Source organism: Acinonyx jubatus, chromosome E1 (assembly GCF_027475565.1).
Source record: "Acinonyx jubatus isolate Ajub_Pintada_27869175 chromosome E1, VMU_Ajub_asm_v1.0, whole genome shotgun sequence".
NCBI classification, from domain to species: domain Eukaryota; kingdom Metazoa; phylum Chordata; class Mammalia; order Carnivora; family Felidae; genus Acinonyx; species Acinonyx jubatus.
The window spans coordinates 14,362,992-14,387,141 of record NC_069397.1 but is presented as its reverse complement, the minus strand read 5'-3'; the positions used below and the strand labels follow the sequence as shown (position 1 = coordinate 14,387,141).

General features: G+C 58.4%; 2 protein-coding genes across 7 annotated transcripts in view; one reads left to right on the top strand and one right to left on the bottom strand.

Annotated features, from left to right (window-relative positions):
- Window positions 1-3,906: 3,906 nt before the first annotated feature.
- Window positions 3,907-8,551, top strand: HIC1 (HIC ZBTB transcriptional repressor 1). Of its 2 annotated transcripts, none has more exons than XM_027034670.2 (2): window positions 3,907-4,069; window positions 5,544-8,551. In XM_027034670.2, the coding sequence occupies exon 2, from the start codon at window positions 5,564-5,566 to the stop codon at window positions 7,703-7,705; it is 2,142 nt and encodes a 713-aa protein (XP_026890471.1). In that variant the 5' UTR covers window positions 3,907-4,069; window positions 5,544-5,563; the 3' UTR covers window positions 7,706-8,551. The 2 variants fall into 2 exon arrangements, with proteins under 2 accessions (XP_026890471.1, XP_026890469.1); XM_027034668.2 differs by lacking the exon at window positions 3,907-4,069 and adding an exon at window positions 4,850-5,186.
- A 147-nt stretch (window positions 8,552-8,698) lies between these two features.
- SMG6 (SMG6 nonsense mediated mRNA decay factor) overlaps window positions 8,699-24,150 on the bottom strand; it is a 226,965-nt gene continuing 211,513 nt past the window's right edge. For all 5 annotated transcript variants that reach the window (XM_027034657.2, XM_015081364.3, XM_015081366.3 and 2 more), the window contains 4 exons: window positions 17,275-17,428; window positions 14,108-14,319; window positions 13,718-13,799; window positions 8,699-10,542 (listed from right to left, as the gene is read on the bottom strand). In XM_027034657.2, coding sequence (XP_026890458.1) covers window positions 10,412-10,542; window positions 13,718-13,799; window positions 14,108-14,319; window positions 17,275-17,428 — 579 coding nt within the window. In that variant the 3' untranslated portion in view covers window positions 8,699-10,411. The remainder of the gene's footprint in view (window positions 10,543-13,717; window positions 13,800-14,107; window positions 14,320-17,274; window positions 17,429-24,150) is intronic.

Sequence of the window (24,150 nt, the reverse complement as noted above, 5' to 3'; positions counted from 1 at the left end):
GGGGTCCCGAGAGAGCCGTGGCTGGGTCGGCGGGAAGGTGGGCGTCTGTCTTTTGCCGGCGGCCCGGCTCAGCCGGCCGGGGACAGCAAGGCTGAGTCACCGCGCTGCGGGGAGGGGGCGGAGGGGGCGCCTCGCCTGGGGCGTCAGCACCTTCGCCCCACTTTCTTGGGAGGATGGCGCAGGAGCCCCAGGAAATGTCGCGGGGACTCTGGGGTCCGTCCTCTCTTCGATGCTCCTCCGAAGTGGCTGCGTCTTCATCCGGGCGCGGGCAGGTTGCTGCACGGGGTTCTGGGTACGCCTCCGGCCGGCTCCACCAGCTGCGTGGGGATCCTCGTTCCCCACCCTGCTCCCAACCCCACCCCGTAGCGGGCCTCCAACCTGTCGCCTGCCGGTCTCCTCATTGCCCTCCCGTCCGTGTCCGTACATCGGTCCATCGGTAGCCCGTCGGCCGGTCAGTCCCACTTACCTGTCGGGCCGCGTCGCGCCCGCTCCCGCTCGCCTCCTGCAGCCGGGCTGGCGCCGCCGCTTTTATAGGCGCGCGTAGTACTCGTGCGGCGGCTCATTCATGCGGCCGCGGCTCCTACACACTGACGCGCTGCAGACGTCAGCAGGGAATTTAGGAAACGGGAAGAGGGGCTATTTATAGTGGCAAGGCGGGGGGTTGGGGGGGGGGGACCAAGGCGACGGGGAGCTGGGAGGGGGAGGAAGGCGCACGGAAGCAGGAACAGGGAGGGGGCGCCCGGGCCCCTGTGCCAGCCTACAAAGGGTTAACTTTCCGGAACTGCGGGCTGGGGGCCGGCTGGAGGATGGTGCAGGGAGGGCCCACGGTCCGTTACTCCTTTATTCACTCAGGGACACCTGGAGGTGCAATCCCACCTAGCGCCCTGCCTTCCGGGTAGCCCCCATTCCCACTCCTCAGTTCCTGAACCCGACGGCTCTGTGGCGTCGCAAGATGACCCTCTGCGGCGGCGTTATCCCCCGCATGGCCACTGCAGTGCCGTCACCTTGGGGCAGGAGGTACAGGAGAGGAAGCTACATCCGAGGAGGGGCTAAGGCAGCATGTAGAACTGTGGCGTCGGGGAGATGAGGGAAGAAGAGTGGAGGAGCCCAGGGCTTTCAGAAGCTTTTAGAAGGAGTCTGGGCCTAGAAAGGAAGGCCTATTGGGGGGGCGGGGGGGGGGGTTGTCCAGGTACCAGTCGGGAGCTGGAGATCCCACAAAAGTTGAGGAAAGTGGCTTGGACCCCCCAGAAATTGAGCAAGGGTTTCCTCCATGGGGGATCTGTGGGAAAGGTGGCAGAAGGGGGTGAGTGGAAGAGGAAGACTCAGCAAATGGAGGGGAGGAAGGCAGGTTGGAGGTGTCAGTTTCAGAGCCTGGCCCCGAGCAGACCCCATTTAGGACCCGTTTGTGGGCACTGGCAGAGCTCATATGAGGGTTATAATGAGTGAGGGAGACCAAGGGCTCAGCAGCTTGGAGGGCAGAGAGAGGTCTCCAGAGGGTGGAGGGGCAAGACCACTTCCGGAGGAGTTAGAGTTTCTGGAGGTATGAGTTGACAGGAAGGGCCTATGCCATGTGGGGCAGAATTCCCCTGAACAAAAACAGGGAAATGTATGATCCTGGCTCCATCAGTTGAGGGAAGTTCTAAATGTTGGAGGGTGAATGTGTTCAGAGGGAGGAGATGGATTGGGGGCCAGGGGAGCAGTGCCAGGCTAGTAGGGTAGGTAAAAACTAGGGAGGGAGGGAAAGGTCAAAGACTGAAGAAGAGTGAAGGCCACAGGAAGACAGCAAAGCTAGTGGCAGGGCTGTAAGATCCTCCCATACAGATGTAAGGAGAGCTTGAGGGTAGGGATGGAGCCAATGAGTTGACTTAGGGAGTGGGGATCCCTGGAGAGTGTTGAAGAAAATCAAAGACAGTGGGCACAATGGACACTGCACAAAAGAGACACTGGGCTGAGGGGCTCCTTTTGGGGCTAGGATCTGGTCCCCTCAAGATTACAGGAGAGGTCCTGCACAACCTTTGGAATCTAGCCTCCTGGAATCCCCGCCCCCCCCGCCCCCTGCTTTTTTTTTTTTTTTTTTTTTTTGCCTCCAACCTTTGTCCCTGTGGTTCTCTTCTCCAGGACTGCCTTTCTACCTGGGGGGAGAACTCCTATTCATCCATCAAAGCCCATCTTTAAAGAGTGGTTTTCTGAGGAGCCTTTCTGCCTTTCTCCAGCACTCCATACACCTTTTTATTTTTCCCCCCACCTCAGTGCAGAACACATCCATCCCTCGGCCAACATGTTGGGGGCCATCTCCCCTAGAGGCGGCAGCTCCGGAACCTACCGTTTTCATTCTTGGAAGCTCACTGCAACCCTAGCGAGGGGACCGTGGGGAGATGGAGGAGAGGACTGGAATAAAATGAATCCAGAACACGGAGTAGAAACAGGGTGAGGGCAGAGTCAGAACGCAGTGGGAGTCTTTAGGACCGGCGGGGACCATGGCCCCGAGGCCGTGAAGATGGCAGCGAAGGAAAGAGAGCCTCTTGGGGGCGCCCGAGACCTTAGTGTCTGTCAGGGACCGCGAGTGGCCGCGCTAGCGGCCCCTCAGGGAGTGACTCAGCTACTACTCTGGCGGGGGCGTGGGGGTGGAGGACCGCGCGAGGGGCGGCAAGCGCGGCACCCACCCGCCCAGCGGCCCTAGGCGGTTGCTAAGCTCTCCAAGGCCTTAGAGAGACGCGATCTGGGCGAACCTCATCGGTTACTATGGTAACTCTGCGTCCCAGCCTCTCGCTCGCGACAGCTGAGAGAGGCGCAGCCAATCAGAAGCTGCAGGCGTTCTCCGGGACCCACTACCCACCGCCCCCACCCCCCACGTGTGGGCAGGGGTCAGAAGGTGCGGGGAGGAGGCGTAGCAGGGGCCGTGGAGACTTGGCACTCACTTACAGGCCCGGTGCGGCGGCGGGGCCACGTGGGGCCACTTCCGGAGTAGCCGTGCGAGTGCCCACGCGCCAGTGCGGGATCTCCTCCCTCCCAGAAGGGGCATCACCTCAAGAACCGGGCCTTCTCGGTGGGGTGCAGAACTTTGCCCGGGGATCCCCGGTTGCCGGCCCTGCTGTCACGTTTGGGGTTAGTGTGTTGGAGACAAGTGCAAGCAGGTCCCTCAAAATGGCTCACACGGGGAATCTAGGGGCTGGGGTCGATTCTGCGGGACCACCAAGAGGCTCTGTCCAGCTATTCCCAGTCGGATATCCTGGGGTCTCTCCAGAAACCTACAAGTTCAGGGGGAGCTGATTAGCTCTACCCAGGCTCGTGGAGGGCCCTATGTGACGGCCTCCTGAGTATCCCAGAGAGCCAGGACTTGAACTTAAGAAGGGGGCAGGTGTGTGTTTGTGCCAACATGCGTGCCCGCAGGTGTCAGTGCCTGGAGAGGGTCTGGGTGCAAATAGGTTTATTCTGTCTGTGTGTACCTAACTCATGTGGCTGAGTGAAGGTGGGTGTGTTGGGGGGTGGGGTGGGTATAAATGGACAGTCCCATCCAGGAATGTGTCAGGAGAACCTCCGAAGATCTTGTCTACCTTCTTTTGTCTTAGGACTTCTATAACCGCGCCCTCCCCCCCCCCCCCCCAATCTACTGTCACCAGTGTCCCCTCCATGTGGGCAGGACTTCTCCAAGCCGAGGCAATGTACATGGGAGCGTTTAGCTCAAAACCCCAGAGTTTGTGGGGGCTCTAAGTTCTGGAGCCTGGGTTCTCACGTGGGCACATCTGGGGGGTGAACCTGCGAGTAGACCTCATTCCCCGGTACAGCTTCGCAACCCAGGTGCACGGGAGGGAGGTGGCGGCTGTGTCGTGCAGAGCCTCGCACGGCCGCGAGGTGGCGCCATAGCTGCAGCAGCGCGAGCTGGCCCGGGCCGCCCCAGATAAGAGTGTGCGGAAAGCGCGGCGGGGCTGAGACGCGACCAGGACGCGGGGAGGACGGACCATCAGGACAGACCGACCGGGGGCCCGGCGGGCGGAGGGCAGCGCAGCGCAGCCACGTCCCCCCTGGATCCGCCGGCAGCCGGGCCCGGGGCTTCCGACATGCCCCCCAGGTGGGTCCTCAGACTCGGGGCCGGGAGGGACAGGGGACCCGGACAGCCCGGTCCTCACGCGCTGGCCGCCTCGGGCGCATCCTCCGGCGCGGGAGCCCCAACGCGGCTGGCGTTCAGGACTCCGGGTGTCGCCCCTAGAGGACTCAGGACCGCCGGGCTGCTGCTCTGCGCCGGGTTCACGGCGGGGTCAGCGGCCCGGGGCCGACTCTGCCCGCACATGGGCTGGAGAGGCGAAGGGAAGGGAAGGGGAGCTGGCGGGCGGGGCTGGCAGGGGCGCTGCCCTGGCACAGCTCGGCGCCTGGCAGCGGGGCGGGTGGGGCGCCGGCTAGGAGCTGCCACCGCCACGGGGAGGGAAGCCGGGTCGGGCAGCGGCCGCAGGTAACGGGCCGCGAGGCCCTGCGGGCCAGGCGGGGAACAGGGTGGGCAGACGATCGAGCGGGCAGGGGAGTTCAGGGCTCGGCCCAGGCCCCAGGGCCGCCTGGCTGCCGAAATTGGGGGCCGAGAGGAAAAGCTGAGAGTCGAGGAACTGGGGCTGGCGCGCTTCTCCCGGCCTGTCTGAAGTTAGGAAACTTTTCCCCAAGTTTGGGGCGGCGGAGTTCCCGCGGAGAAGGGGCCGAAGGGAGCTGGGGAGGGAGGCGCGGGTCCGCGAATGCAGAGCTGAGGCCGAGGCCGGGGCCGGGACGCGGGTGGGGCGCAGGCCGGGGTCAGGGCCGCAGCCGGCTGTGCGCCGTGCCCGCCCGGGGCGCTGCCCCCTCCCTCCCCTGGGAGCTGCGTGGCTCCCCCCTCCCCCCCACCTGCTTCCTGCCTCAGCCTCCTGCCCCGATATAACGCCCTCCCCGCGCCGGGGCCGGCCTTCGTGCTCTGCCCGCCACGGCAGCCTCTGCCTCCGCTCCCCGCGCCGCGGCCGCGCCCCGGCCCCAACTGAGGGCCTGACAGCCCCCAGGCAGGGCGGCGCCACGGCGGGCACCGCGCTCCCCTCCACTGGATCACTTCCCCCAGCTGGGGCAACTTCTCCCGAGGCGGGAGGCGCTTTTTACTCGGCTCCCTAATATCCCAGTTGGGCAAACTTCTCGGCCCTGAATGACTTTTCCTGAAGCGGACATTTTCCTCAAATCGGGTAACTGTCTCCGAAGGGGTCACTTCCCCCAAACAGTTTTCTCCTCGGAAGTCCCCAGGACCCAGCCCCTGGGCCCGGTGGCCTCCGGGTCTGGGCGTGCAGGCCAGTCTGGCCCCCTCTCCACCAGCCACTCTCCTACGCCTTCTTCTGGTCCAGGCCACCGGCCCAGGCTTCCACACTAGGAGGCCGCCGATCCTCTGCTAGTGCCCAGGCCGCGGTGCTCGATGCCCCTGCCTAGCTGAGGGGAAGGGGAAGGGGAAGTTGGTGGGGGGTGGGGGGTGGGGGAGAAGTGCCCAGCTGGATACAGGCAGCGGGGGCTCCGTGAGGCTCTGACCCGGCTGCTGTGTGTCCCTGCAGGAGAGTGTGCTGGGCAGACGATGCTGGACACGATGGAGGCGCCGGGCCACTCGAGGCAGCTGCTGCTGCAGCTCAACAACCAGCGCACCAAGGGCTTCTTGTGCGACGTGATCATCGTGGTGCAGAACGCCCTCTTCCGCGCGCACAAGAACGTGCTGGCGGCCAGCAGCGCCTACCTCAAGTCCCTGGTGGTGCATGACAACCTGCTCAACCTGGACCATGACATGGTGAGCCCGGCGGTGTTCCGTCTGGTGCTGGACTTCATCTACACCGGCCGCCTGGCTGATGGCGCAGAGGCAGCGGCGGCAGCGGCCGTGGCCCCGGGGGCTGAGCCGAGCCTGGGCGCCGTGCTGGCCGCCGCCAGCTACCTGCAGATCCCCGACCTCGTGGCGTTGTGCAAAAAGCGCCTCAAGCGCCACGGCAAGTACTGCCACCTGCGGGGCGGCGGGGGCGGCGGCGGCGGTTATGCACCCTACGGGAGGCCGGGCCGTGGCCTTCGGGCCGCCACGCCCGTCATCCAGGCCTGCTACTCGTCCCCAGCCGGGCCTCCGCCGCCACCCGCCGCCGAGCCGTCTTCGGGCCCCGAGGCCGCAGTGAACACGCACTGCGCAGAGCTGTACGCCTCGGGCCCCGGCCCGGCCTCGGCGCTCTGCGCTCCGGAGCGCCGCTGCTCCCCGCTCTGCGGCCTGGACCTGTCCAAGAAAAGCCCGCCGGGCTCCGCGCCTCCAGAGCGGCCGCCGGGCGAGCGCGAACTGCCCCCGCGCCCAGACAGTCCTCCCAGCGCCGGCCCCGCAGCCTACAAAGAGCCACCGCTCGCCCTGCCACCGCTGCCGCCGCTGCCCTTCCAGAAGCTGGAGGAGGCTGTACCGCCTCCGGACCCGTTCCGTGGCGGCGGCGGCAGCCCGGGACCCGAGCCCCCGGGCCGCCCCGACGGACCCAGCCTTCTCTATCGCTGGATGAAGCACGAGCCAGGCCTGGGCAGCTACGGCGACGAGCTGGGCCGGGAGCGCGGCTCCCCCAGCGAGCGCTGCGAGGAGCGCGGCGGGGACCCGGCCGCTTCGCCCGGGGTACCCCCACTGGGCCTGGCGCCGCCGCGCTACCAGGGCAGCTTGGACGGGCCAGGCGCGGGCGGCGACGGCGACGACTACAAGAGCAGCAGCGAGGAGACGGGCAGCAGCGAGGACCCCAGCCCGCCCGGCGGCCACCTCGAGGGCTACCCATGCCCGCACCTGGCCTATGGCGAGCCTGAGAGCTTCGGTGACAACCTGTACGTGTGCATTCCGTGCGGCAAGGGCTTCCCCAGCTCGGAGCAGCTGAATGCGCACGTGGAAGCTCACGTGGAGGAGGAGGAAGCGCTGTACGGCAGGGCCGAGGCGGCTGAGGTAGCGGCGGGGGCCGCCGGCTTGGGGCCCCCTTTTGGAGGCAGTGGGGACAAGGTCGCTGGGGCTCCGGGCGGCCTGGGCGAGCTGCTGCGGCCTTACCGCTGCGCGTCGTGCGACAAGAGCTACAAGGACCCGGCCACGCTGCGGCAGCACGAGAAGACGCACTGGCTGACCCGGCCCTATCCATGCACCATCTGCGGGAAGAAGTTCACGCAACGCGGGACCATGACGCGCCACATGCGCAGCCACCTGGGCCTCAAACCCTTCGCGTGCGACGCGTGCGGCATGCGCTTCACGCGCCAGTACCGCCTGACGGAGCACATGCGCATCCACTCGGGCGAGAAGCCCTATGAGTGCCAGGTGTGCGGCGGCAAGTTCGCACAGCAACGCAACCTCATCAGCCACATGAAAATGCACGCCGTGGGTGGCGCGGCAGGCGCAGCCGGGGCGCTGGCGGGTCTGGGGGGGCTACCCGGCGTCCCCGGCCCCGACGGCAAGGGCAAGCTCGACTTTCCCGAGGGCGTCTTTGCTGTGGCCCGCCTCACGGCCGAACAGCTGAGCCTGAAGCAGCAGGACAAGGCAGCCGCGGCCGAGCTGCTGGCGCAGACCACGCACTTCCTGCACGACCCCAAGGTGGCGCTGGAGAGCCTCTACCCGCTGGCTAAGTTCACCGCGGAGCTGGGCCTCAGCCCCGACAAGGCGGCCGAGGTGCTGAGCCAGGGAGCGCACCTGGCCGCCGGACCCGACGGCCGGACCATCGACCGTTTTTCCCCGACCTAGAGCGCCTCATGCCGGCCCGACTTGCCGCCGCCGCGTGGCCCCGGCCCGTGGCCCCAGGGAGCGGCGGCGGCAGCCGCGAGCAGGCACACCGCGCCGGACAACTGTAGTAGCAGCGGCAGCGTCGCCGCGGTGGCGGCGGCCCCACCTGGCCTCACTGCTTTGTGCCTTAGCCCGGGGGTTGGGGTGGGGGGTGAAACCCCGGGACGGGGGTGGGATGGGGGAAGGGAGATTTATATTTTTGATATCAGCTTTGACCAAAGGAGACCCCCGGCCCTTCTCCGCCTCTTCCTGTGGTTCGTTGGCCCCCTCCCCTGGCTCCGCGCTGCTCTTGGAGGGAGGGGTGTCACTGATGGGGCGCTCCCAGCCCTACCTCCGGCCCTTGCGACCACACCCATTCTCACTGTGAATCTCCCTGCTGGGGTCGGAGCGTCGGGCAGAGTTGGGGAGTGGGGAGGGGACTGAGCCGGCCGGAGGGCCCCCCTCCGCCCCCCCCCCGCTCCCGCCCGCCCCGGGACTGATAATGTGAAGTTCCTCATTTTGCACAAGTGGCACTAGCCCCAGGGCCAACCCTTCCCTCCCTCTGGAGTCGGAGGGCTGAGACAGCCCTGGCCTACCGGTCTCCCACTCCCGCGGTGTCCTCCCCCCTCCCCTGGGGCCCGGACCATATTTATTGCATGCGCCCCGGGCGGCCCCCCACCTCGAGCCCAGGCTGGGCTGGGCTGGAACGTGGTCTCTTTAGCTCCCTCCTCCCCAGTTTGTATATTTCCTACCTTGTACACAGGCTCTTCCAGAGCCGCTTCCATTTTCTATACTCGAACCAAACAGCAATAAAGCAGTAACCAAGGACCCTGGACCCCGCTCCTCTCTTCTGCCCTGCACAAGGACCTGGGTGGGTGGAGGGGCCAGACACACCCCCTCATACAGGTGCAGAGAGAAACTTGCGCCTTCTTCCCTCCCCGATCCCAGAGACAGATGGGCAAGAGGTCAGGCATGTTCATAACTAAAAATTTATTAAGGGAAACAAAACCAGTGCTGCAAATGGGGCAGAAAGGAGAGACAGGTCTCCCACCCACCCAGTCATTGGCCTTCATCCAGGGGAGAGGATCTCAAAGGAGAGGCCAGGACCCTGTACCCCAAAGAGTCCGTCTTCTGAGGCTCTGGGCACTCATCCCCCTGAACCACTGGTGGCTCTCCTGCACAGTACCCCCTTATTCAGGTATAATCTTGGGGCCTCAGGGAGGGTACAGCTTCATTCCCATCCTCTGGCCAGGCTGTACAGTCCAGACAGGGAGCTTTGGGGGATTCCCCCTCTGGTCCCATCAAAATTTACTCCTGGCTGCTCCTCAAGGCCCTGTCTTCCTCCAAGTTCCTCTCATCCCTGTCCCTGGCTTGGGAGAACCCATTCCCAGTAGGAAGCCTCTCGAGTGAGGCTTTGGACACAGGTGCCAGCTTAAGAGGCAACAAAAACCTCAAAGGCCAAAAGGCCCCTGTGTCAAGTTCTTCTAGGGCAAAGCTAGAAAGGGTGAAAACTCCAGGCTTGGCAATGCCCCTCTCAGGCACTGGCCCATCCTACCCTCACGCGGTGCTGCAGGAGCCTGGAAGTTTCTCAGAGCGCAGGGGCCTGAGAAAGGTTTGGGCAGGAACACTTTATTAGGGTCCTGCCACAGAGAAGGAAGAGGTATCAGAGGAGGTACCAGAGGAGGAAGATTCAGAGTGGGAACCCCCATGGCAAGGACCTGAGGTGAAGAACTTGAGGGGATCAGGGAGGTGAGAGGCATCACCAGAAAGGGAAGGGGGGCAAGGGGAGGATTCAGAAGAGAGAGAGAGAGAGAGAGAGAGAGAGAGAGAGAGAGAGGGAGGGAGGGAGGGAGAAGGGGGGGGGAGGGACTGAGAAAAGTCTGAAGAAACTTCATGAAATGGGAACTAGAACAAAAGGAAGGCCAATGAGGGAGAGGAGCAGGCAAAGGCCACCCAGGAAGCATGAGCCTGAGACCATATGTACCCTCCCTCTAGACCCATGACCATCCAAGGGGAAACGAGTGGCAAAGTGTAACGGACTCAGATGGATAAGGACAGGAAGAGCAGCAGGATGGATGTGTGTTTGGGGGTAGGGGGTAGGAAAGGTGGGGCCTAGGGCTGCTGTTTGGGATCTAGTGTCCAGAACCCAACCTGGGTCCCTAGGGGAATCCAGGCCTCCGAGAGAGACACACACCCTGGGCACTCTCTTCATGGCATGACCAAAGCCTCGTGGGACACATTCAGGACAGGGGTTCTGAAGATTGAAGGGACCCATCATTTCGCCTGCACCCGATGGAAATGCAACCCCTACCCTATCTCCAGCTGAGAAAGTGTCTGAGTCCCTGTGCTGAGAAGGCCTTCCCCCAGCCCTTGAACTAGACAGGGGGAGGGAGAAAGGCTGAGACCATGGGTGGCCTATCTGGCTCACCCACCTGCTGTCACTGCAGCCAGCCACCTCCCTGCTAAATCTTGGCAGCCCAGGAGGGTCCCAGCAGCTTCCGCCCGACCCTCAGGAGGGGCTCTGTGAGGAGCAGCTCCCCCACAGCACGGCCACGGCGTGGGTTGGAAGAGGATGGTTTATTGTCTGGGTGGATTGGTGGCTCAGGCACGTGGGCATCTTCGTTGCTACACTGGGCGCCTGGTGGCCTCTCAGGAATGGTTCCGGGGGGAGACCCCGATGCGGCCCTCTCAGCCCACCTGGGCCCACGTGAGGAAGGCCGGGATGTCCCGCACAGGCACATTCCTCGTCAGTGCCTTCACACGCAGGTTGCGGTCATCTGTCAACAGCACCACCTCCCGCAGTAGCCGGATTGGCTCCTCTGTAGGCAGGAGAGAGCAGAAGGACTTCAATGAGGGCAGGAGGCAGAGGCACAGGCTGCCTCTCCTCTCTCTGGAGGTTGGGGTGGGGGGTGGGGGGATGTGGTCCCGTAGGGGTCAGGGACGGTCATTTCCTGGCCCTTCTGTAAGTCTTTCCCTCACGCAATCAGCTGAGGGTACCCCTCCCCTATAGGCTTAGAGAGGACCATGCTGGGCCAGCGCTGGCCTTGTGCTTCAGACCCCCGCCTCCAGCACAGGGCTGTGTTGCCTCCTGCCTAGAGATCTGCCTGAGCCACTGGTCTCCACAGACCCTTCTCCCAGGATGCTGAACTGAAGGGGTAGAAGGAGCCCCTTTCCTTCTACTCCTTCTGACTGTATGGCTGGTCCTGGACTCACAATTACTACTCTCTTTTTGCACATCCTCTCCCTCCAAGGGTGGTGGGCCAATGCTTTACGTATTAAGAGGTAGAAAACTCAAGATGGAATCCACAGTGTATCCAGGCTCCCAGATGTGAGAAGAGGGGTTAGTTTAGGAGAGCTCTAAGGAAAGGAGGGCCAGGGTCCCTGGCAGAGCCACGGCCAAGGTGGCCCTGAACTAGAGTCCAATGATTTCCTCCATTACATGAAAGTAATCCACGTAAATGGTGAGAACCTTGAACAGTAGAGAAGAGGACAAAGGAAAGGAAAAGTCACAGTCATCCATCCAGCTGTCTCCCTTCATGTGTCTCTGTCTTGCTCCCGAGGGCTCGATCTGTGCGTGCTTTCGGATTTCTTTATGCACATGTGAGTACGTATACTTGTTACATAAGCTTTTTTCCTACATTATAATCATACTAGCCATATTTACTTTATTCAAATTTTACATATTTTAAAGCTCTTTCTATATCAGCACAGGCAGCCTTTGTTCTTTTTAGATGACCTCTTAGCAAGACGTCTTCCACTACCTCTCTTCCCCTAATTTCCTAACCTCTTAATGTACTGGGGAGATTCAACCAGGGCCAAGTACCCACACAAGTGACATCCCCACCCCTGGGCAGGCCGCTTGGTGGCAGGCCCACCCCTCAGTCCCAGGCTGGGTATTTCCTGACGGAGGTCCGGCAGACAGTGAGGCACAGGAAATGTCCTGCGGGGCTTGCTGACTGCGGGGGGCTGGCGGGGCTGGGCAATCGCAAATGTCCAGGTCAGACCTGAACGGTTTCAGGCTTGCCAGCTCCAGGCAGGGAGGCTGAGAACTGGCCGTCAGCCTGGGAGGAGTTTGGGGGAAGAGGGAGGGAGAGGCTGAGGACGCTGGTGAGCAGAGGGGAGAGGTGGAAGGAGGAGGGGTGGGAGGTGAGGGGCTGCGGTGGGCAGATGGGGAGAGGATGGCCGCCTGAGCAGAGAGGAGGCCTGGAGCTGGAGCTCAACTGCCTGGGCCTGGGCCCTCTGGCGTGGTGGTGCTGGCCTGTGCTAATGTGGGGTTCCCAGCTGGCTGCTCAGGGCAGCCCCACCGCTCCTGCCCTGGGGCTCGGACCAAGAGAGTCCCAGACCTGAGGTCAGTTGACTAAGGCCCTGCGTTGCTGGCAGGGGTCTGCAGGGGTTTCTGTGGATACTTTCAGACATTTTTAACAATAAACATCCTCTGTTTTGACACTGGTAACTTCACTTTGTTAGAAACCAGAGACTGTCATCTTGTCAGGCCCCATCCGCCATAATCCACATGATTTTAAAATTCAACATCGTTTACACATAAACATTTAGTGACGGTTTCTCTGTGAATCTGACAAGTTAATCTGCTAAGAATTCACACTGACAAATGGGGTTTGATTACACTAGCCGTTGCTGATGTAATTCTGATAGGGGCGGTCCCCAGGATGGCAAAGGGTTCCTGTAGGCTGTTTAGGGTGAAGTGTGTGTGGGGGGTGGAGAGACTAGTAGGGTGAAAGCCAAAATTTGTCTCTGCTGAGAAAGAAACAGCTCTGAGGCTGGGTGGGGCCGCAGCAGTATCTGAACTACACTTCCCAACAAGGCCTGCAGTCCTGCCTACCTCTCTCTCAGAAGGTGCCCCTCTAGGAAGCTGCCTGGGAGCAGAACACAAGCTCCCCCGTTTGGTTCAGCCAGGACTCCTTTTTATCACTTCACTGCTCCAGGTCTGGCTCTGAGGGCCAGAATGTACAAGCCACATGGCAGGACCCCTCTGAACAGCACCTGTGGGTTCATTACCAGCCCCTGGTGCAGAGACTCGGGTAGGAGCAGCAGGGGAGAAGACAGTGCCCCGACTAGTCTGGAAGCCAGGGTAGGAAACTGAGCAGGGAAGGGAGATGAGCAACAACAGCTAAAGGAAAAGGACAGGATGTAGTTACCTATACATAGACAGACACCAAGTGGTAAGAATGACCAAGTCTGTAGACGACACGGAGCTAGGACATCCTAGGAGGAAACATCAGACCCCTGGAAGCCAGGAGCAGAAAACACCTGAGCCTTGCTGACTCCGAGGGGCCATGCAGGAAAGCATTCTGGGTTGAGAATGAGGTGCTCAAGCCCCTGGAAAAGCATCCCAAGGTGGGTCTTTGGGCCAAAGACAGGACTCCAGTCACCAAAGAGGTCTTGAAAATTGGGCTGAGGGCTCAGTCCTCAAGCTGTCACCTGCCCCCAAAGTGTGATGGCATATGACACCGAGACAGGAAGAGAAGGCCCACTACTCACTAGGGAAGTACTTCCGTCACCGGCCTGACAGAGGGCAAACATTCAGGGATGAACTGAGAGTGTGAACACGGCCAAGAAAAGGGAGGTGGGCCCCAGGGACCACTGGGGACTGTCCTCTCAGAGCTGCAGAGGGCTGGGCTCAGGAGACCATGGCCAGAATAAGCTACACTGAATCATAAAGACATTCTTGCTGTCAGAGAACTCACTGAGGACCCAAGAAAGGAAATGGATCCATGCCGAGTGGGAAAGCTCCCTGCCTAGAGCCTTGCTTCCTGGGCTAGGTCCACCCCTAGTTGGCCCAGGGTCCACCGGGGAGTGGGGGAAGCTGTGACAGGGAAGTTGGATTTCCAGAGTCTGGCCTCAGGCTTGCATCAAACCTGACCTCTGATTTATCAAACTTCCCAGGCCAGAGTTGGTGGTGGAGGAACCCTTTCCTAGGGCTGAGGATGGTAGGGCATGGGGGTGGATGATCCTGAGGCAGAGGCAAAGCTGTACCTTTGTTGGTGGGCATGAAGTCCTTAGCCTTGTCTTTGCAGTAGTGGAGGCAGCAGGAGAGGATCAGGTCATCGTTGTTACCCTGGAGGAAGAAAGTGTGAGAAGGGCCATTGGGCAGGAGGGGGCGCCATTCGGAGGCGGCACAGGTATACTTTTTGCCTCTGGGGTTCCTGGGGAGGATCACATCCCGGAGTCCCTCCCATACACGTCAGGCCCTGCTTGGTTGGGTCCAACTGTGCCAAGAGTGATCTAGGGGACACAGAACTGCCCCTCCTGGGCCTCAATGGTGGCTGCCCCCCTCAGCTGCCTAGGCTGCCTGAGCTGCCTGACTTCCCGGAGACCCTGTTCTGAGGTAGACTGTGGGCTCTCCCTTTCTGCCACAGGTCTTACCAGTTGGCCAGTAATGTCCTCGCTGCGGAAGGCGATGGATTCCAGTTCATTGCCACGGCTGGTCAGGGCCCGCAGACAAGAGTCCCGACTCTCAAATCGCCGCTCGAGGAACTCGATGGACTTCCGGGCCTTTTCCTGCACCACACGGGCATAGCCCCCAGCCCGGTGGTCTGTCTCCTGCCCCTTGGCCAGGCCATCCAGCTCATTGATCACTGATGAGACATAGTTCCACAAGTTTATCAGCTCCCTAGGCTCACTCCCAGCCAGCCCCTTCCCAGACCACAGAATCCATCTTGCCCAAAGAGTCTTCCAATGATGCTTAGGAGAACTTGGGAGGCAAGAAGTGTCCCAGACTTTACACAGAGTTCTATCTTTCTGCGCCTTCCCCCGGGCCCCGCCCTCCTCCAAGAAGGAACTTACACGGATTTTCTGGAGCTGCTGTATTCAGAAGAAGAAACCTGGCCCCTCCATCACATTCCTTAGTTATAGGATCAAATTGAAAGAGTTTCTCAAGAGAGGCAAGGGTAGCTGCTACAGGACAAGAGGCAGCCCCCTCATCAACCTGGACCCCCAACCACAGAAGTTCACAAGGGGCAGAGTTCTACACACTATCCCCTGGCACAGTGCAGGCAGGTCACCAAGTGGGAAGCAACAGTCACGGCCTTACTTGCAGGGGCCGTGGTATTCCCTCAAACCATGCCCTTGGCACAGACACTCCGCTGATACTGCACGTGTTTGTGTGTGTGTATGTGTGTGTGTGTGTATGTGTCTGCCTGCCTATGTGTCTGGGACACGGCTTCATTTTCTGGTGAAGATTCTTTCCAAAATTCCAGCCAAAAGCCTGAGGTCAAGTGGGAAATATGCACTCCTTGGGGGCTCCGGGAGAGTTTGGGGTCTGAGGCCTCTCCTCAGTGCAATGATTCATGGCTCGGGGAGTCGGCATGAGCATGCTGTTCCATGGTGAGCCTGGCACTCACTGTCTGGGTATTCAGAGACACTTTCTGGAAAGGGCCCATGTGGGAATGCGCATACACACACACACACACACACACACACACACACACACACACAATGCCCACGCTTTCAGCAACTTGAGGCTGCTACATGTCCACACAATGTATGGTTGAGGCTGGGAAGTGGTGGTGGACGGGTGTATGGTACGGCAAACAGAACATCAAACACGAAAAACTGGTATTCCATCCCAAAATCTCCTTTCCTGCTTCCAAACCAAACAGGCTTCAAAGGGGAAGCTTGTTTGTGCTTCTGCACCAGGCGGGGCTTCTTGATGCTAGGGTCAGGCCTAAGGAGCAGGAGCAGGTTAAAGAGCACAAGAAACAAGCAGGGAAAGCTGTCTGCTTAACCCTTTGTGCTCTGGACACAGGGCGGGAATCCACTGAGGGAGCCTCACTGAACAGGAGTGCTCTTTACAGCTCCTGAGATTCGAGGGCCCTGCCCAGCTGAAGAAGGTTCAAAGAGGCTGGCCCTCACTGCTGTAGTGGCGCTGTCATTTCCCAGCAACAACGGGGGCCATCAATTTATTCTACATGTGTCCCTCTCCTATGGGTTTTCTCATATATTTGCTCCCTCCCTACCATATCTGGCTTCCCTACTGAACCACAAGCTCCTCAAGGCCAAGGTCTTGAAGCTCTGCCTTCCGTGAGATCCCTCAGGGACAAGGAGCCTGAGCACACCGTAGGGGCACAGATGGTGCTGGTGACCAAAACCCCTGCTAGCCTCGGATGGTGTCTGAGGCTCCTTCCAAGTCTCAGGGGGGCTCCTGAGATGTCAGCAACCTCTGTCAGTTTATACCATTTCCTGACCATTAGCAAAACAAATGACCACTTACTCACTTTCTTCCCCCTAAAACTCTCCTGGATAGGAAAGCACGAAGACATGTTATCCTGATAGCCACCCCACCCCAGGACGCTGTGAGGAAAGAGGGAAAGCTGGAAAAACTTGATGGTCTTGCTGCTCTACTTTTGAAGAACAGAAAGCCTTCCCTTAGGTCTAAAGGCCTGGGTTTTAGAGGTTCTGGCCAGGCCACATGGGGAGGGGGAAGGAAGACAGGGAGGGTGGAGGCGGGACGAGGGCTGCTTCAGTGCCAACATTCTCAGGTGGTGCTAACGTGTTTCCCACAACCCCCCAGGGTTCTATAGCCTCTGCAGGGGCGGATGTTTCCTGCCCTTTGTTTCCACCCTCATCTGGCACTAAGACACTTGGGACTAGGAGGGGAGGCCCAATGGAACATCTTGGCATGGATGTCAGAGGTGGCTTGGCAGGCAGACTGCCAGTCTGGCAGCTTTTCCAGAGGACAAGGATCCCGAACTGGCTCCCAGCAGCTGCTGAGAAGGGGACACTGAAAAGCCAGTCACCTTCCAGGCCCTCTCCCTCCACAGGATGGCCATAAGCTATATGAGCTCTATCAGGATACCAGGCGCCCAGAGCCCACAGCCCATCCTCAGGCTGACCCACCATAGAGCTCCAAGAACTAAGACAGTGCCTAGACAGTCCCTTGGAGACAGCCCAGCTGGGCTCTTCTGGCCTGAGGGTGGAAGCAAGCTAGCTGGGTCCTGAGATGCTGACCCTGCACCAGCACCAGTGACCAGACAGCGGTAAGGGCCCAAGTGGCAGGAATCCACAGGCATGAGCCAAGGGCTTGCTCTGGAGGGTTTCCATCAGCCTGGCCTTAGGGTGACACCGGTCAGAAGAATGCTACCTCGAACCAACAGAATGATCATGAAAAGCTACAAGACAATCAGACCAAAGGCATCTAACCACTTCAAAATCCTCCCAGCCTCCCTGCCAGACCACCCAGCAGCACTGCCGTTATCTGCCAGGGCTGAGTGTTTACCAATAACGGGAACCAGCTTTGCTGTTTTACTGCAAGCTTTATAAGGATAAAAACAAGGGCTGGGCTCATGCAGCCTCTGGTTGCTGGGACACAGGAGTCCATTTGCTCAAGCAGTTTAAGCCATGGATCAGCCATAATAATTTGAACTGCTCTGATTATTAAACAATTTTCCTTGCCCCACGCACACCCTACTTCCCTGCAAATCCTGTCATACGCACGCCGCGGGGCTCCCTTGCCTGTGTAGCCCCCCGGGCCGTGGGGCATGTGTGTAGAGGGGCCTGCTGCGCACGTGCAGGGTTGCTCAGGCCTGACTCACCGATGAGGGGCACCACCAGGATGTACTTCCTGCTCTCCAGCAGCCGTGCCAGACTGGCCAGGTGGTCAATGAAGCCGTTGGTGTCTGGTACAAGGAACAAGGGTCTGATCTCGAGCTCCATCTGCCTCATCTGACTCTGGTCCTCCAGGACAGCCTACAGGGACACAGAACGGTGAGTGAGCCAGAGTGAGTAGGCAAGTGGGTGGACGAGCCAGGGCCCTGACTACACAGTGTGTCAGCATCCTGCCTCCTGAAACTCTCCCCGCTCCAGAGGGACAGCCAGTCCCTGTCAGGCCTGAGGGACGGGCCCAAGGACTGGGCAAAGTACTGCAATAACAATCAACACAGACTAGATGGCCTGAGGAACAGCGTGTGACTAAAACCCTGCCTCGGCCAGAGAAAGCCCCGATGGTATTAAAAGTTACAGGTTTCTGAAAGACAGACCTTGGGCTAAAAATCACCAAGGTGGAGTCAGCTTCCCTGGATAGGAAAGTGGTTTCACACACATTACCTAGGCAGCATATAGAGGGGTACTGCTCAGCGCGAACACTTTATATAGAGTGCATTTGTTATTTCAGTTTACTTCACTGGATGGCCAGAAAACAAAGGTTACGCTCAAAGGCAATAGAAAAACAGTGATGCTGACAACGAATTATTAATGCCCACAGCAGCAGGAGTCCATACGGTATGATGGATTTGGACCCAACTCACATGCTCACAGAGAGCAACACCCAGGCTGATGAGATCAGCCACCCCCCACCCCCCAGCAGCAGTGTTTCCTCAACATCAGTCCTGTGTTCTACCTGTGCTCCTTTGCCGCTGCTCTGCACAACCTGTATGATTATTTACTTGGTGTTTTTTCATGAAACTGACTTTAAGGCAACTATTTTTGGCTTAGCCTCTTCTTAAGCTTACTAGTGCAAGCTATACTTGCACAATAAAAAGCCAAAGCATCTCCTGTGCGCCGCTAAAAAACCAACTCACTCAGCACCAGTGGTCTGGGCACCACCCCTCGAAGACCACATGGCCTGGAGGCTTGTCTGTCTGATGGACGTTCACATCTTTCAGGGACGCTCCACGCACATCTGTGAAAGCCTGACTTTCTCAAGTCTGACACAGCCCCGAGTGGCAGCGGCCCTCTGAGATAGGCCCTGGGTCTGTCACTACAGAACATGGTCACTATTGTGCTGCTTCCTCTTGTGGCGACCATGGCCAAGAAGCAAAATGATTTGCTGGCATATGCCCAGACGGTGTGCTCCCTGGGTGCACAGCAGGAGGGCACCGACACAAATCTGGCAGGGACCAGGCCAGCAGGTCCCAGCCCTGTCCCGCCCTCTCCTGATCTTCTGCCACACGCCAACCAGCAAGGACACAGACACAGGCTCAGAGCAGGGGGACTGGTGTGCGTGCCAACCGAGATGGGTCCCACAGTGCTGGCCCCGGCCGCTAACAGTCAGGGAGGAAGGCGCTCAGGTTTCACTGGCAACGACAGTAAAACTGAAAGGGCATGCCTCTGAATGCTGGGGGTGGCTTCTCTGTGACCTACTGGGGACCTCTTCCTATGAGTAAGTCGTTGCTGCCACTGCCACCACAGCTGGTGGAAGGCACAGGCCACAGGCCACAGGCAGGCATGAGAAACGCAGCTGAGAGGCCCAGTCTGACGAAGTCATCCTGCTGCTGTCGCCTCAGCAGGGGAAAGCACCCCCGCTGCCGGCCATCTTCTCGGGGGATTCGGGTGGCAGTCCCTCCCTGTGGGGTGACCAATTGCACGATGATACCCAGTCCACTAAACTCCCCTTGTGGCATTTTTTAAAAAATTTATTTTTTCTTCATATCGAATTAACATAGGCTACTATTTAGCGGCACGGGTGTTCTGTAAGAACAGGCACTCTAATGGGGGCGCCTGGGTGGTTCAGTTGGTTGGGTATTCTACTTCGGCTCAGGTCATGATCTCGCAGTTTGTGAGTTTGAGGCCCACATCGGGCTCTGTGCTGACAGCTCAGACCCTGGGGCCTGCTTAGGATTCTGTGTCTCCCTCTCTGCCCCTACCCCGCTTGTGCTCTCTCAAAACTGAATAAATGTTAAAAAAAAAAAAAAAATTAAAGAAAGAAGAACAGGGGCTCTACTCTTCCTCCTCATGGGGAGCGGTGGCATTCCAGCTGTTCGTTTCCCCAGATCTTGCTGTTCTCTATCCAGCTTTTCCACTGCCAGGAACATTCTTCCTGGTATCACAAGCCCCCAAATCTCTGTGTTTCTGGGGGAGAAGGAACAGAACAGAGACCTGGATGGGAAGAGGACAGGGGCTCAGGGACCTGAGCACTAGATCTCTGCCACTGCCCCACCGAGACTCTTCACATCTTAGTTTTCCTGCCTGCAGAAATGATAGGCCAGCTCTGCTCTGACTCTAAAGAAGAGGACCTGGCTGCCATTCCTCACCCTGAGTGAACAATAATGAGCTCCTGAGACCCTGAACCATCCCACCTTTAGAAAGCTGGCCTTTTTAAGCCAGGTGACCAAGGGAGGCCGAGGGCTAACAGCCTGCTTGTATGTTCTGATGACAGGACGGAAGAAACACCTAGGAGCAGGGTACAGGGAAGCTCTAACTGTCTGAGTTCTCAGACCTCTGGCTCAGGGCCAGAAAGGTGAACAAAGGCCGTGCGGGCTCTCAGGGAGGTGGCAACCTTGTTGGTTCCCCAGGGGTGGGGTGGGGTCAAGCTGTATGAGGGTGGTTGGAGCTGTGCTGCCATCATCCGGTCCCAGGGACGCCCGCAGACAACTTCCCTTAACCTGGCTCTGCCTAGTGAGTCACCACACAACTGCTTCCTGTTCCCCACATGCCCTCACGGAGTCTCAGGAGGTTAAATGAAGCTGCTCCCCCTTCTCCTGGGGTACCTGTGGGCCTCTGGGGGGTGTCATACCTGGGTCATGAGACTGGCCCAGTACCTTTCAAAAGAATGGCAGACGGAAGAGGGACCGGGAGTCTGCAGGCCCTCTTCTGCGGGTGTCTGTGTTTCCGGCCCTCTCTGAGTGGTGCTGTGTGTGTGTGTGTGTGTGTGTGTGTGTTTAGCATTTGCCCTCCTAACTTTTCCAGATTTTACCCGTCAGATTCCTGGCAGCTGTGCACGGCGCCTGTGCCGGCCGTCACGTCCCATTCCGATCTCTGGGTCGCACGGTGAGAGAAGGACACAGGATGCGCAGGGAGTGAAAAAGTGATGTCGGTGGGGAGAGTGCCAAGTCCCCACTCACAGCCATGGGACGCTTGGGGAGACGGGGGAAGCAAGCTGCTGTGGAGTTCAGAGGCCGGTAGTGAGATTTATTTTTGTTTGTATGAGTAAAAAGCTGCAGAAGCCTCTGGTGGGGGTGAGGGGGGCTCAACTGGAATGCTGTGATTCAGACAGACTGGCCCTGGCCTGGAGTCAAGTGTGCTGACCCGGAAGGAGAGGTCCACAGGAACCCTTCTCGTTGCAGCTAACGTTGGGCCACGACGGTCCCTGGATAATGAACTGGGAACCCAAGGAAAGCACGGACACTTTGAATCACACCAGTGGTAGTAGGAACCGAGTTGTCATCAAGTGTGGAAGGAAAAAAAGAACTCAATTCTGTTTCTGGAAGGTGCTAAGTAGCCAACTTTCTCTGAGGTATGAGAGCATCCTTGAGCAAGGCAGTGGGGAACTGGGAAAGAGATAATCCACAGTAACATCTAATGAGGAAGCTAACAGGCTTGGGAGAAGGGCTCTTTATAGGTTAAGTTCCTTCTAGACTGTGGGGATGTTTTGGGGATGCTGACCCACTGAAAATTGGGACACTGAGAATTACAAATAAAAGGTATTGCAATTAGCTCACACAGGAGCTGTGGAACTTGAAGAACCCAAGTCACGAAGCAGAGCCACATTGAGAGAAGGCCCTCTTAAGTCTTCCTTCCGCTTAGGACTCCACAGGGAGTGTGGCTGCTCCCGTCCCTCTACTGGGTGATGGAATCATTTATCCCTGGGCCTCTCTGGCCAGAGCAATGTCTTCACCAGAAACAAGAAGTTCTGTGCCACAGCAAATTTCTGTGCTCATTTTGTATGTGAAAGTATCTAGGAAAATGCCTGATACATGAATTAATAACCTCACAAGTGTCAGTTTCCCTTCCTCCTGACCAGCTCCATTTTTCACCTCTTAGATTATCCAGGAGGGTAACTATCTGGGGAAACCACTCGGGAGCAGAGCTGGAGATGGGGAGGGGAGAGAGACAGGGTTGTCAACTTCTGTGATAAGATGATAAGACTCATAGTACTCTTATTGTCTTTTTTTTCTTTAATGACATAGAAAGCTTTTTTAAAAATGAAAAATGGAAAAAATGGAAATGAAATAAAAAATAGGAATAGTTGGTGAGATAACCACTGACAGTGCAGGCAGGCAGTTCCTTCTCGAGCCACAGAAACCAAAGGGAGCAGATATTGCATTTGCTATCAAAAGAGAGCAGGCAGCACCAGGGGCTGGTAAACCCCTGGCATGATAAACATCGTCATGTAGGGTGGGTGCTCATGGGGAAGTCTCCGTTTAGGATCCCTTCTCTGGATGTTCAGTCAGTGCCACAGAACTTAACGTGTGCCTGCTTTCTTTTCAAAAGTTACAATCAGAAAAAACAAAAACCAAACAAAAACCAAGCAAAAAAACCAAAACAAAAACCAAAAACCAAAAACCACCCAAAAAAGTTATGATCAGGATGAGTTGCTTGCTGCTTCTTATAGTTTTATGAGGACTGATTTTATTTTCAAACTAGACTGTAAAGAGCTCAAAGAGAATGGTCTTCTTTTCCTATAGTTTCTTCAACAATACCTCGCTCCACGAGCTCAATCACAGAATCTCAGAGCTGGAGGGCATCTTATGGCTAATCTGACTTGAATTTTATCCGATAACTCTCGTTCTGAGAATGCCCAGGAGGTGTGCCTTTTCCTGACAGAGAGGGAGTGGCAGGGTGAGCATGACACCTCTGGGCTTGCTCCAAGCAGTACTAGCCTAAGGGTGCTGCTCCAGCCAACAGCCCATGGGTTCATTCTGTAGGAGGTCGGGACCTTGTGGACGCTGCAGGAGCCAGGGAGGCGAGAGTGGCTGCAGCAAACTGGAGACCCAGCGCCACGGCTTGTGGAGAAGCTGGAGCGGGCTCTGGAATGGCTCGAGTAGGGCGGGCGGCTGCCCGGCTCTGCAGGCTGATGTGCTTTCCTGCCTTGGCGTGAACGTGCCCCTGGCCTGGTAGTGCAGTGGCTCCCACCCTGCCTCCGACAGCTAGGAGCCAGGGCTGAGTGTCTGCCTTCCGCTAGCTTCCATACAGGTGTGGGGGGCTCTGTGTGTGCCCCATTGTTCCACAGCACCACCCTCCCCCAGCTGGGTGGCAGTGTGAATGGGCCGCAGCTATATTTAGAGTGAAACTCCTGGGGCCACCACAAAGGAGTGACTGCATCTTCAGGAGGGTGGGTGGGCGGGAAGGGGACAGGGGAGCCAAGCTATTTTCAGAACACATGTCATTGCTGGCTACAGAGCAAGACTGTGGCCATAATGCCGAGGGAAACAATAGCTGTGGCCAGAGGAAGAGCCTGTTATGTTTCAGGTGGGATGTTTGCAACTGCTCAGGAAACCCGACCCCGCCCGACAGCAGCACAAATCACAGCAAAGCCTCGTGGAAGCAGAGGGGGGGGGGGGGATTCACAGGGCCAGGATGAGGTGCCAAGAGGCCACGCCTCATGCCTAGAGGCGGATTTTCAGTGACTGCTTAGCCCTAGGGGCCTGATTAGGACTGAAACACCTCAGACCAACTGCCCAGACAAACCATGTACCTGGCACTCTGGTCTCCAGACACCTCCCAAGAATGGCAACGGGAATGAAAAGGACTCGGTCAGAAAGCATCCAGGTGGGCAGAACCGACCTAATGTGAAGAGGTGTCTCAGGCAACAGGCAAAGCCTGGGGTGAGCCAGAGAGCATGGCCTCAAAGTCCCAGGTGGGCGGTCTTGGCCTCTCAGTATTCAGGGACTTGCCTGGGTGCCGTGGCTCCAGCTGCACAGGCCCGGAGAGCTGCCCACACCCCTTTTCTGACCTCCAGTCGGCCCCACTCACCAGCCTCTGTGCAAGGCCGGAAGCGGGGAGGGACAGGCTGCGGAGGGAGGCTAGGCCTCACCTCCCCCATCCCACAGATGAGCTTGGGCCCAGGGGTCTAGGTGGGAGAAGGGAAGTGGGGGTGTGGCTACAGCCCCAGATCTCAGTTGGACTTTATAGCCATCATGGGGGCCAGGAGGATTTTTTCAACTCCATCTTCATATCCCCTTCCCCAAACATGTGTGGTTCCTGTTTTGCTGCATCTGTAAAAGGCGCCGGGAGCTGGGGACTTGCCTTACACCTCTCGGTTAACACCCCTGGAGACTGATGGAGTTCAGAGCAGTGTAATTTACAGCCCATCTCTCCAATCTTAATTCACCCGATGCTCCTCTCTTCCTTATTGTATTAGTGTGACCCAGGTACCTGCCAACAATAATGGCCTCTCCAGCTAGGAGCCTCTCCCCCACTCCCAGGACAATTTATACCTTTTCCTTGGGATTTTCCCCCCTTAAATTAAACAAAAAGAGGAAAAATAAGAAAAGGTTAACATGGGTTTGGAGTGCTGCAGCCCCGTGGTTCTGGGCAGGGAGCCAATGGCCCGAGGGCACACACATGTGTGTGCTCTCCCAGAAGGGCCTTCACCGGCCCTGTTTTACAGCCACCTCGGCACAGACTCCAGGGTTCACGCATATGGCCAGACAGATGTGTCTGGCTTACGTTCAAGGCTGGAAAATGAAGAATTATGGAAGTGAAGGGCCCCGGGCATTAAAAGGGGGGGGAAGGAAGGGGGGAATTTTTCC